The 14,132-nt window shown below is 43.5% G+C and overlaps 1 protein-coding gene across 1 annotated transcript in view; it reads left to right on the forward strand.

Moving 5' to 3' along the window:
* ENTPD2 (ectonucleoside triphosphate diphosphohydrolase 2) overlaps positions 1–14,132 on the forward strand; it is a 169,638-nt gene that overhangs the window by 108,811 nt on the left and 46,695 nt on the right. The window contains exons 5-6 of the mRNA XM_033959937.1: positions 11,173–11,400; positions 12,248–12,517. Coding sequence (XP_033815828.1) covers positions 11,173–11,400; positions 12,248–12,517 — 498 coding nt within the window. The remainder of the gene's footprint in view (positions 1–11,172; positions 11,401–12,247; positions 12,518–14,132) is intronic.

Consider the following 14,132-nt stretch of genomic DNA (forward strand, 5'->3'; position numbering starts at 1 on the left):
GATTTCTCGATTTTTGATTGATTGTGGTCTAAGAAAGACTTATGGATTAATTTATATTTTTTGAATTTCCTGTTTGTATAATTCGTTCTGTATTTCCCAAACAAGTTTGTTCTTGGATATAATTTTTAAATCCTTAATAAAAATAAAGTGTAAAAAAAAAAAAATTCCCTGGTGGGGGCTTCCGGTGATATCACTGACCAAGATGGAGGGTTAGATACAGTGCTCTGACTCTACATAGTGTTTGCCTCCCATTATCCCCTGTAAAAGTCCTCTGGCAGTGCACATTTGAGCATCGGAGTTTAATGGTATGAGGCGTGATCAGAGAATGCTGTCTAAACAAAAAACAGAGGATGGCTGGCAGTTGGAGAAAAAGGAGGCCTACACCATGTGCACAGGACCTCCAGCATGTCCACGCATGAGTCAGGGGAGAGTGCCTCGGAGAGGGGAGCTTACCCACGACTGCGGCAGGAGGATCAGGCTGCAGCTGTCACGAAGGCAGACCTCCAGCAATGGGCATCTGAAATTAAGTATGAAGTGGCGGAGGTGAAGGGAAAAATAAAGGATGCAGTGAAGGAAATTTGGAAAGATCTCGCTGACCTATGGGGGCGGGTGGAGGATACAGAGCAGCAGATTGGAGAGCAGGAGACAGTTCAAGCGCTTACTGCCACAATGGGGGAAGCACAAAACGATATACTGAACTGTTACTCCAGAGTGGAAGACAATGGGCACATCAGGAGGGTCCCTGATACGGAAGAGTTCGGGGATGCAATGGCAGTGGTGCAGGACTTATATCTGTTTCTTTTCAACAATGAAGAAGGGTCTGCGTCCACTCCGAGCACCTTGAAAGTGGATAGGGCCAATTGGACGCAGGGTCCAAAGAAGAGTGAATTTTCTAGAGACATTATTGCCTATATTCAACACTTTCCTGATAAAGAGCGCTTGGTGTGAAAGGCCAGAGATCTGGGGGTCATAGCCTGGAAAACTGTAAAATTAAGATAGTCCAAGACCTTTCTGTTATCACCTTACAGAAGCACAGAGAGTTTCGTCCGCTGTTGGAAGTGGTGAAACGGAAGAGCATTCGATATCGGAGGCTCTTCTCCTTTGGACTGCTTATCACTATTAATGGCGTGCACAAGAGAGTGACCACAGTTGCAGAGCTGAGTGCCTTGTTGAAAAAGGAGGGCTTGCTGGCGCATGGGGCACTCGCACTGGGAAAGCAGGCTGCCCCAAAACTGGACAAGTTCTGATGGAGGGAGACTACACCTTGGAGGAGAGTGCAGGCCAGTGTGGGACCAGCTGCAAAAGAGCCTAAGGTGAAGCAGGCAGAGCCCAGTGGGACCTGAGTCGAGGGCCGTCTGAAGACTAGACTTGATCATACTTTGGTGGGAGTCTGGAGTTGTCTCTGGATTCTTAAGAAACTGTGAGAGTTTGAATGGGGTTGGTTAAGTGTGGGGGACTTTGTGTATTTGGGGGGAGTGCATATGGAGTATGGATGGATGTGTTGGGAATGGGAGGGAGGAATATGGTGGGTGGCATAAGGGGTTGGTGGAGTTACGTGAAGCCATGGTGGGAGTCGAGAGTGGGAGGCTAAGGGTATGGTGGGGAGGAGGGTATGCTAGGAGAATGGATGGGGTGGGGGGTGGGAAGTTGGGGGGAGAAACGGTTGCAGGGGTGAGGGATGAGTGTTGGGGAGAAGCATCTTTTGGATGGTGATGGGGGGTTAGTAAACTGAGAGTGGGGAGTTTGAATGTTAAGGACTCAATATGCCTCGTAAGCGCCAACTGCTGTTGAAGGAGGTAAAGCAGTTGGGTTTTGATATATGTTTTGTGAAAGCTGGGGAGAAATTAATTCTGCTTCGGGAGTACCCTATTAGGACCTGGGCATCTAACAAATTAGAAAAAAAAGCAAGGGTGGGGATTTTATTCTCTAAACATGTGAAAGTGGTACCTGAGAGGGAATAGAGGGATGAAGGGGGAGGTGGATTATTTGGACAGGGGTTGTCAATGGGGAATGGGTGACATTAGTAAATTTGTATGTGCCTAATGCTCAGCAGGGACAGTTTTTGATGCTCTGTTGACTAAAATATTGGAGGTGAAGATGGGCCATGTAGTGATAGGGGGGGATTTTAATTTAGTGATCAATCCTAGTTGGGATTCCACAGGTAAGGGTGGGGACAGACTTAAAGCTGATAGGAAAAGTTTGAAACAATTTTTGGAAGTACTCAATGTGGTGGGATGAAGATTACAACCCTGGCAGGTTTGGGACTATACTTCTCCTGTACATGAGGTATACACTTGCTTATTCCACTCCTTTCGAGTTACATCATAGGACAAGGCAGGGCTTCCTGCTTTCTACATTGCTTTTTGCTCTGGTGATCGAGCCCTTAGCACAAAAGATACGTCAGTCGCATCAGGTCTCCACCTCCAAGGGGAGGAACACAAATTATCTTTACTTGCGGATGTCATTTGGCAATAGTAGAGGGTTCAGAGCGGTCACATTTGGTTCTCCAGGACCTTATGGTTGAATATGGGCAGCTCTCCAGGTTTAAAGCTAATTTGACCAAAACAGAGATCTTGAATATTTCAGTTCCACCCAATGCAATCCAGGAGATACGACGGACAATCCCCATCCGATGGGTGAAGGGTCCCCTCCGTTACTTGGGGATACATATGGGAAATGATCGGTCTTCTTTGTTTCGAGAACTATATTCCGCTGGTTTTCTCCTTGGTGCAGGATTTTGCTAGATGGGACAAATTATATCTCTCTTAGATGGGTAGAATGAAGGTAGTGCGGATGATGGCACTTTAGGGGGGGGGGTAAGGCATCCCAAAGTTGCACAGTATGCCATGTTTAAATGTATGGAGGGGGATTGGGTATTCCCAATTTGGAAAAGTATTATCAGGCGGCACAGATTAGGGCAGTTGTAGAGTGGCATGCCAATCCAGTTAAGTTATGGGTACATGTGGAACAAGGGCTATTAACGGACCCTAGAGGAATTGGCACATTATGCTATATTCCGTGGGTGGGATTAGGGGATAGGGAATTAACAGGGATAGCTAATCCTTTCTCTAAGTGGTCGTTGAGGGTTTGGAAAGGGGGCTATAAGAATCTGGTGGGTAAGGCTCAGGAGGTTCATTTTCTTCCCATTTTGTTTGCATCCAACTTCCTCCTTGGTAAGGAGGAGGGCATATTTAAACGCTGGGAGCGTAGGGGGCTACAGTGCTTTGGCCAGTTTTTGGAGGGAGAGAATATTAAATCACTTCCTGAGGTTCAAGCTCAATTTCAGTTGGAACAGGGAGATTTGTTTCCTTATTTACAGGTGAAAAATTAACTTATGAGGGCTAAAGTAGTGGAGCCTACAGCTTTGCATTGCTCTCAATTTGAATTGATGTTGGGGCTCGGTGCGTAGGAGGTGTATCTTGACTTTGTATCAAATGTTACAGGTAGAGAAGAACCAGAAGACCTCCTATATAAAGGCCTGTGAGGTGGACCTGGGGATTGATGGAAAATGCAATTAAGCTCTTGGTGCGTTGGTATATCACACCAGCACCGCTTAGCAAAATGTATACTTCATGTATAGATAAATGTTGGGGAGGGTGTGGACATTCTTTCATATGTGGTGGGGGTGTCCCAGGATTACTGAGTCTTTGGATATGTGGGGCAACTTCTCCAATGCGGGTGGGAGTAAGAACAGAAATTGCATTACTGGGGGTGATTCTGGGGAGGGGGAGGGGGCAGATACTCAAGACAAGCTGGCCCGTTGGCTTTCACGGCAGCCAGGTTGGTATTGGCTTTTTATTGGAAGAGCCCTAAGGTGCCCACTTTGATGATGATGAAAGAGAAATTGGGTTGGGTTTGCGAGAGATATAGACTCTACTTTATTAACTCACCGTTGGCAACAATTTGAGGATATGTGGGGTAGATTTCTGGAGGTGGAGGGAAAGGATACTCTTGGCCCAGTAGCTTGACATTGGTATGGGGGAGAGGGGATTAGTCCTTTGAGGGTGCTTTAGACTCTGTATATGTATAATGTGCTTCTTTTATGTAGAGGAAGTGTGGATCTCTTGGTTGTGGGGAATTTTAACTGTCTCTTCTGGGGGAGGGGGATGGACAGAGTGGGGTGGAGTTCTTTTAGGTTGTAGGAGGGGTCATTGAGGGGGGAGATCAATAGGGGGAGTTTGGGGAAATTGGGGACCAATGCTTCTAAGTTGCTTGTACTGTTAGTGTATAGGGGGTGTTATTGTTGTGAATACTGTTATGTTGTATTTTTTCAGTTGTATTTGAGTATGTTCGAAAATAAAGAATTAAAAAAAAAAAAAATCCCTGGTGGCCCAGCAGTGAACCTGGGGCAGTAGCGACCTTCTTACTGTCCTGCCCTATGAAGAGCCACTATCTGAATGGCTGCCATGAGTTCCCATGATCTCACAAGGTTGCCGCGAGATCTCACGGCATCCATTCAGATAGCGGCTCTTCTCTGTCCCGACCTACTGCTGGACCAACAGGGTTTATGGCAGGCCCTTGGAGGATTGTAAGGCATAGGGAGAGAGGGGGGACAGGGTAAAGAGCCTGGCAGGGCACTTGAATATAAACCCCCCCAATCAGTTCATATTCAAGTGAATCTTTTTTCCTCCTTTATGGGAGAAAAAAGGTTACATCAGTTTATATTCAGGTCGGTTTATATTTGAGTATATATGGTACATTTATTTAATAAAGTAAATTTCAAAGAACTGCAGAGACTTTTTGTGCATGCTGGTGTGCTAAGGTTATTACTGTCTGAAAATTATATCTCAGGTCCGCCGTAAGAGGCCAGGGTCAGGGCCAGGACACAGGACACCATGCTTTAAGGCCTAGATTCTGTAAATGGTGCTGTTTTGGGCAGCCACCTTAAAAGCAGCCACTGAATGCATGTCAATCGTGCAACAGCACTGTTTACGTAAGCCATTATTAAGATGGCTTGGGGAAATCCACTGCTTTTTCCTAGGATAAGCATCACAAAATCTAGTTTTCTCCTTGGGTCTTGCCAGGTACTTGTGACCTGGATTGGCCACATAAGAACATAAGATGAAAACGGTGGTGTAGTAAGGGGGGATTGCCCTTGGCACCATCTTGGTGGGGGCACCAACACCTCTCCTCCTCTCCATCCCCCACCTGCTCCTTCCACTCCTCCCCCACCACATGCGCGCCTTCATTTGCCCCCCCATCTGCTACTCGTGCCACCTTGGCTCTCTCCTCTGATGTTACTTCCAGGTCCCATGATCAGGAAGTGAAATTAGAAGGCGAGCCAATATCAGCACAGGCAGCAAGTTGTACATGCTGCTCATGCCAGGGAAGGTAAACAGATTCGAAGAAGTGAAGGGTTATGCGCGGCAGGGGGGAGAGCAGGGGGGCGGAGAATAGAGCTAGGGAGGGGGAGTGCCTTCCACCCTTGCTACACCAGTTGGGTGGAAATGAGCTGGCATGGCTAAAAGGTGACATGAATGAGGCTATTAGAGACAAAAAATACATCCTTTAAAGAATGGAAAAAGGATCCAAATGAAGAAAATAAGAAGAGACATAAAGTACAGCAAGCTAGATGCAAAGCATTGATAAAGAAAGCTAAAAAAGTAAATGAAGATAAACTTGCTAAAGCGGCAAAATCTCATAGTAACAATTTTTCTAGGTACATCAAAAGCAGAAAACCTGTGAGGGACTCTGTGGGAACGTTGGATGATCAGGGAGGATAAAGCCATAGTGGAGAGACTGAATGAATTCTTTGCTTCGGTCTGTATGGAAGATGTAAGAGATCGTCCTGAACTGGAAATGGTTTTCAAGAGTTATGATGCAGAGGAACTGAAAAATCTTGGTTAATCTGGAAGACGTACTAATCCAAATTGGCAAGTTAAAGAGTGATAAATTAGAGAATGACACGGGGACAAATTTTTCCCCATCCCCACGGGAACTCATTTTCCTGTCCCATCCCTTTGAGTTCTTTTCCTGTCCCTGCTCCATTCCTGCAAGCTCCATCCTCATCTGCATAAGCCTCAAACTCTTTTAAAATCATAAGTGCTCGAGGCTTGTGAAGTTAAGGCTGAGCTTATAGGAATGGGACAGGGACAAGGACAAAACTTGCAAGGATGGGATAGGGAAATTGAGTTCCTGCGGGGATGGAGACAAATTTGACCCCTTGTCATTTTCTATGATAAATCACCTGGACCGGATGGTATACATCCCAGGGTACTGAAAGAACTCGGACATGAAATTGCTGATCTTCTGTTAATGACCTGTAATTTGTTGCTAAAATTGTCTATAGTATCTGAAGATTGGAGGGTGGTCAATGTTATGCCAATTTTTTTAAAAAGGTTCCAGGGGAGATCCAGGAAATTACAGATTGGTAACCTGACTGAGCCTGACTTCAGTGCTGGGCAAAATAGTGGAAACAATTATAGGGCTCTATCTTATCCCCACTTCTTTTTAACATTTTTCTATCCCCTCTTCTTTCTCTGGCACAATCGCTAGGTTTCTCAATTTTCGCCTACGCCGATGATATTCAGCTGCTCTACCCCATCAATACTTCAAACTCTTCGGATATTAATGATCTTAACACTAAATTAGATATCCTAAGTGATTGGTTGTTCTCTAATAAACTTTCACTCAATGTTGCCAAATCTTGTGGCTTACTCCTTCCCATTAAAAAATCTGAAACCTTACCAGGAACAATCTACATCAAATCCACATCCTTACTTATGGACACTAAAATAAAATTACTGGGCGTTACTCTAGATAGAGATCTCACTTTCCATGATCACATAAGTACAGTTGTAAAAACTTGTTTCTTTAAACTTCGTATCATTCGTTCACTTATTTCCACCCTAAATACCGACTCGATCAATATCCTTATTCATTCTTTAGTTATCTCTCACCTAGACTACTGCAATTCATTATTAAATGGACTACCCCAAAAAGAAATCCGCCGTTTGCAGATTATACAAAATACCGCAATCAAACTCATTTACCAAACAGGTAAATTCGAACACGTTACCCCGCTCCTTAAGGAGGCTCATTGGCTCCCTATTACACACCGTATAACTTATAAAATTTTACTGCTCTCTTTTAAAATCAAACTTTCACATCTGCCCTTATTTCTGGACAAATTACTAATACCCCAAAGTTCTCCCCGTACCTTACGATCTACTGACCAAAAACTCCTTTTCATTCCCTCCCTAAAAGAATCTTACTATACAAGGAAATCAAATTTTGCTATAACAGCCCCTACATTATGGAATTCTCTCCCTCAATTTCTTCGGGATGAAATTCATTTACCTAAATTTAAAACTAATCTTAAAACTTTCCTATTCAAGGATGCCTTTAACAAATCCTAATCTTTTATATCCACTTACTTACTCATCCTTTTCCCAAAAGATCTCCTTCATTTCTGCGCATATCATTTATACCTTGCACCCTTGTCCTTCATGTCCTATCCCTTCCCTCTATCTCATTTCCTCTAATATTATGTAACTTTTTCCTTCCTTCCCATTTCTCCTCACGTTCATGTTTGTCAGTATATGTCTAATATGTTTTCGTTAATTTTTCTAACACACCAATAACTAGTTCTTACTCTCCTATTTTAAAATTTTTTTAAATTGTTAACCGGTCAGATATTTGTTTTATGATCGGGATATCAAAAATCAATAAACTTGAAACTTGATAAAAAATGAAATTGTAGAACATGTAGATAAACATGATTTAATAGGACAGAGGGAGCATGGGTTCAGCAAAGGGAGATCTTGCTTGACCTCTATGAAGGTGTGAATAAACATGTGGATAAAGGTGAGCCAGTTGATGTAGTATATCTAGATTTTCAGAAAACCTTTGACAAAGTTTTTCATTTTATTTTTCTAACTGTATTGGTATCAGCCTCTGGCTTTCTTTCTTCTGGTCTCTTAACTCTCTTGCCAGGATCTCCCAATTCATCAGGCATTTCTTCTCTCTCCACATCCAACATCCATCTCCCCCATCTGTGTCCCTGTTCTTGCCCTATTCAATATCTCTTCACCTCTGTCCCTATTCCCCCTAACACATTTCCAGCATGACCCATCTGTGTCCTTAGCCCTCCCCCCATGTGTCTAGCATCACCCCTCCCCATTTCCAGCATCACCCCTCACTTTTCCCTTCCTCCTACATGTCCAGGGGGCATCTCTTCCCTTCATTCTGCTTGCTCCCTCTAGGTCACCATCTTTCTCTCTCTCTTTCCTTCTTTCTACCCCCTCCCCAGAGATCATCATCTCTCTCCCTCTCTTTCCCTCCTTCACCTCTCCCCATGTTCCAGCATCTCTTCCTACCCTCTTCTCTTCCTCCTGCCCCTGAAGGGGTCCAGCATGTATCCCTCTTTATTTCCTTCTGATTTCCTCCATCTTCCCTCCCACTTCTAAGTCCAGCATCTCTTGCCTTTCTCTCCCATTGTCCCAGTGCCTATCTCTCATTCCAACCCCCCCACTCAACACACACATCTGGCATGTACCCCTCTCTCTTCACCTATTCCTGAGTCTAGCATCTCTTGCCTCCCTGTCCCTCATCATCCCAATGTCTTTTTCTCCACCTTCCCACTGGTGTTTCTTTACACTTCATTTTGCAATTAGCAGAGCTGCATACATGTTGCCTCTTGTCAGTCTGGAGCGGGGTTTGTTTATTGTTATATTTCATTTACTGTTCCATCTTTGCCTTACAAAATAGCAAGGCAGTAAGCAAAATCAAAAAGAAAAATTGCAAAGCGAAAGAGTACAGAAGTATAGAAAGACACAAACATATAACCCATTGTATCTCAATATTTAACACATATATTGGTCTAGGCTGGGATGCAGCAGCCATTAGATCCTCAGCCTGTCAACAAATGCCTGTTCAAACAAACGAGTTTTAAGCTCAACTTTTACATTCAGAAATGAATCTTCAAGTTGTAGGGTTGACAGTAGGTTATTTCACAGAGCATATTAAAAGGCAAATTTCCTACTTGAGTCCAACCTAGCTTGGTGTACTGAGGATATATGGTTAGTCTATGAGTGTAGAAGTCTACTGCTGGCCAAGAAGCCAGCCTCCTCCTGCAGGGCTTGTTTAACCATTTGGGTAAAACTGGAGGCAAAAAACCCCAGTGGCCCCATGGAACTCCATTGGGGGCCTCTTTTTGCAGGTGGACCTGAGAGGGGTATGAAAGCAAAGCTCCCCACTCCATGAGCCCCAGAAGGGGTTGTGGAGAATCAGCAGCAGAAAAAAGACAAGCTTTAGAAAATGGCCACCGTTACCACCTAGGCAGGTCCCAATGCTTTGGAGTAGGGAGAAGAAGCAGCAGATCCAGTGGCCCTCCTGACATCCCTCCCCCCAATGCATTTCCAGAATTAGGACAACAGAGCCAACAGTTGTTTTAATTTGTCAGGTCTTGCAGACACTGCAGCATAAATAGGGGTGGGGGGATGGTGACCCACACCTCTCAAGCAGGGTCTCATAGGACCGAGCCACAAGCCTCACCCAGTGGATGCATGATTGAGGGCAGTGGAACCAAGTTCTTTACTTAACCAGGTCTGGAATTGGATAATCTGGGAGCGGCCATGGCCAACAGACTAGCAGAGCAGGGACCAGGAGCATCAGACAGCATGACCTACAATCTGCTGAGGTAGAGAAAATATTGGATTTTTCCAGGGAGCACCACCAGCTAATACTGGTAAAACTCAGCTCTTTCTCTACCTCCATCTGCTGGTAGGAGAGGATAATATCTACTTGTGCAGAACAGTGTAGCTAGACGCTAAGGAAGGATTTAAGTTTTTTTACCTGGTTTCTTGCTCATTTAATGGGAGGATAATGTTCAAATGATGTTACCCAGATAAATGTAGCAAACAGATGAACAGTGTTTGCCCCCTTTGTGTAAAGTATTTCTACTTGTAAAGGGATAGCTCTGGGGAAGGGGAAGATGGAGTCATTTGATGGTACGCAGGGATTTCCTTTTGAATCCTCATGTGTGACTTAAGTTGAGAACTTTGGGCTAGATGCACTAAACACGGTCGGTAAGACTATGTGGATCAATGGCCAATTTTTTGGGCCAATTCTGAAACAGCAATTGATGCTCAAACAAGTTTGCATGCAAATGATTTGCGCAGAGGTTCACTGTAATCTCCGTTCGATCCCATCTGATTGAACGATGTGAGAGTGACTCTCAAACATGCACAGAATAGTCCAGTTGATACAGTGACAATGTACGCATGTGCCAAATTTGTTACATCATATGCATGTGACCATTGCGACCGTATGGAGGGAGCAGAGAGGTAATATCAGACTATGTAAATGCAGGGCATAAATGAGGGTGCTGCTGAATAAAATTCTGGTCCAGCCTGTACATATTTTAACCATGAGGAACAAAAATTTTAGCCTTCTCTCATTTCGCTGTTCTCTCTTTTATATTTTATGCTGTTAACCGGCACACATAAGACACCTTCAACATATATGCTTTCAACGTGCTATTAACACATGTATATGTCCCTGCTATTGTAAAAACTGCATTTATGGTATAAATGTTATAAATATTATATTAATTTCAGGGCTGAACTATCGGTAAGACACATAAGTGACTGGTCCTGACCAGTCGCTTTTTCAGATCGCTAAAAGTGATCGCTTTTTTTTTGTGCATCGTGAAGCATTGTTAGATCATCAGTTGCTCAGCTAGTTTACATGGCATTTCAATATTAATGACCTTATTTGCATGTCTGGATCGGAGAATGTGCGATCATGCAGAAAACCACATGGTGAGCTGTTTTCTGCATCGGATCGGCAAATGTGATCTTCGCTAAACCAGTCAAAACCGGTTTAGCGATGATCGCTGACTTTAGTGCATCTAGGCCTTTGTCTCCGTTACAGAGAAATTAACTTATTCATTTGTATGTGACCAGATTTAGTATTTTCAGTGTAACACAATAGGGACTTGTACAGTAAAATCTATAATAACATAGCAATACTTTTCTTTTTCCTCAGCAATAGCTTTCTCCCCTGCACTAGGGAATAAAGTTAAGCCATGAGCCTGATAAAAGGCATCACAACTCGCAGACAGTCCAAGAGAGTCATGTGATATTTGCCTGATGCATAGTTCTGTTCACTGTTTTACTGATAAATTTAGCAGTGGTTGACTTCTGCATGTTTATTTTGTATTTATCCTAGTATGAGTGGATTGGGAGATGGATCAGACCCAGGAAACAAACAACTGGAGCAATGGATTTAGGAGGTGCTTCTACCCAAATCACCTTTGAAACCTCAGAAAATATTGAGAATCCTGATGACCAGTTGAACCTGAGACTTTATGGACAGTCATACAAGGTGTACACCCATAGCTTTCTCTGCTATGGCAGGGACCAGATGCTTAAGCGCCTGCTCTCAAAAGCGATTCAGGTATAATACATAATCCTTATACCTGAGGGACTCCTGCACAACTGTGCAATATAGAATTTCCCACTTATGCCGAATGTTTTGCAGTCAATGATAGGACCATCAGAAAGCAAAAGTAGCAATAGCCAGACAACTCAATTGCTCGGTTACTCTTCCTCCCTTGCTCCCTCAAATAATTGGGCAGAAAGAGGAGGTACATTGCACAACAGGCCAAAACTTCCTTTTGCTGTCCTGGGCATTTAGGCTCAGGACAACAGAAAGGGTGGTATGCTGCAGGAGAAGCAGGCAAAGCTAGAGGCTGAATCTATGAAGGGAGGGGAAGGATTTCAAGCTGAGAAAGCTTGAGGAGCAGGAATTCATGCCTGGGGAGGATTCAGACCTTATGATGGGGGGGGGGAGTTCTGCACAAAAATGACAATGAATGCAGAATTTTCAAACTTTTGCATAGAATTAATTTTTTTTTATTTTGTACAGTATTGCCCTAAAAGTAAGCCTATTATTGCTTTTCACTGAGGTTAACCAATAGAAAGAAAACCAGTGAATTCAGAGCCAAGAGGGATCTAACATAGGAAACAATTAGTTTTGTCTTTCCATGCAAATCCATGGTCTGCTAGAAATACTAGCTGACCTAATAATGAGCCATACAGTAAAGGAGAGAATGAGAAGAAGAACGCATATGGAATCTGAAAGAGAGAGGAAGAATGCACATACAAGAACAGAGGGTAATGGGAGAAGGGATGTGGTCATATTTGTGAGAAGATGAGAATCCTGAAAATGGTGATAGAAAAGGAGGAGAAAATGAAGCAAGGCATACATATTTAACAATCATTTTTGCCTCTTTCACTGACAGGCAGGAGGCACTTCAACGGAGATATTGAACCCATGCTGGCCAAGAGGATATTCAAAAGAAGTTCATCTGAAGGATGTTTATGAGTCTCCTTGCACAGCTAAGGAGAAACCTGCATCATATAAGCCTTCTCAAAACATCACCATGAATGGAACGAGTAACAGTGTTGACTGCAAGCAACGAGTAGAGAGTCTCTTCCAGTTTGACACATGTACCTTCACCAAGTGCTCGTTTGATAATGTTTTTCAGCCTAGTGTTTCAGGAAACTTCATTGTAAGTATTTGTCCTTAGAGGATACTGACTGCTCCTCCCACTACCCCTCCAACTAAAAATCTTGTTTCCTGTTCAATAATTAATGAATATGCTTTTAGCATTTTGGTATCCTCTGAAGAGATGAAAGGGCCTATAGTGTTATGACTCTAGAGAGGTAAATTTATAAACAATTTTCAAATGTAAAATACTGTGTGTAAATGGGTCTTGTAAAATTATGTCAGGCCTGAAAGTGTGCATGATGCAAATGAGCATTTACTGTACAGTCAGTGGCATAACAAGTGGGGGGGGGGGGGGGGGGGACAAACCGCTCCAGTCACCAAAGGGTGGATGGGTGAAAGGGTGGAGGCACCGTCCCCTCTCTTATTATCACTCTCACCCCACAGACTATGGATTGGGTCTCTGAAGGGCACCCCTCATCCCTACCACTACCTCTTTGAATCTTTGTCAGCAGCAAGCAGACTGTCCTATGCGCTTCGCACGCCATCCTCATCCCTCACTCTGATGTCATGTCATGTTCACGGGACCAGGAAGGTAATGTCAGAAGGCAGGCTCAGCCAGCGCAAGTTTTCTAGCCTGCTTGCTGCTAGTGAAGAAGTATGGGAGGGGTGCAACGATGTCAGGGCAGCAGGAAAAAGCGGAGCGCGCGTGAGGTGGCAATGCCAGGCACCAACTTCCCTCGCTTCATCACTGTGTACATTTATTTATTTATTCATTCATTCAATTTTCTATACTGTTCTCCCAAGGGAACTCTGAGTGGTTTACATGAATTTATTCAGGTACTCAAGCATTTTGCCCTGTCTGTCCCGGTGGGCTCACAATCTATCTAATATACATGGACACTACATAGGTGGTCCATGATGGAGGTTCACCCAAGTTTGATCTCAGAGCATGCAGTGATAACCAGAATGCTTCAGGCTACTGCCCCATAGCAAAAATTGTTAAATTGGAGGGCAAATGTAAATCTTTTATCGGATCTGGATATGCAGCAAAAATTGTTCTTTTGCTGGAAAGAGTATATTACCAATAATGTGAATGGAGAGAGAGACATGAGGGAAGCCACTGCTTGCCCTGGATTGGTACTATGGAATGTTGCTACTATTTAGGTTTCTGCCAGGTGCTGTGACCTGCTAGTGTTGGAAAGAGGAAACAGGGCTAGATGAACTAATGGTCTGACCCAGTATGGCTGTTTGTTTTAAAAGTATTTTTATGTGATTTTGAGTGTTTCCTGGTTTTTGTACTTTTTGAAAGGGTGAAAAATCAATTGACTCTTACTCATTCTACACCACTCAGGATTTTATAGACTTCAATCATATCTCTGGAGCCCCATCTCTTTAGTCTTTCCTCATACGAGGTAGCAGGATAGGGAAGTTGTTAGCATAGTCATTTTTCTCCCACCAAAAGTTTAGATGGATATGTAAAATTCTTGATGGTCAGGGTTAAAGTAGAATATCTCACCAGGAAACAGTGACAGAATGTGGTAATTTCTATAAAAAGTTATTCATCCACACAGCATAATCTGATGAACAAATCTTCATATATGAGGGAAACAGCTCTTCCCAAAGTTTTACTGCAACTTGGAGAACCAAATAACTTGGACAGCAACTTACACCACTTA

The sequence above is a fragment of the Geotrypetes seraphini genome, chromosome 10 (genome assembly GCF_902459505.1).
Source record: "Geotrypetes seraphini chromosome 10, aGeoSer1.1, whole genome shotgun sequence".
Taxonomy (NCBI): Eukaryota; Metazoa; Chordata; class Amphibia; order Gymnophiona; family Dermophiidae; genus Geotrypetes; species Geotrypetes seraphini.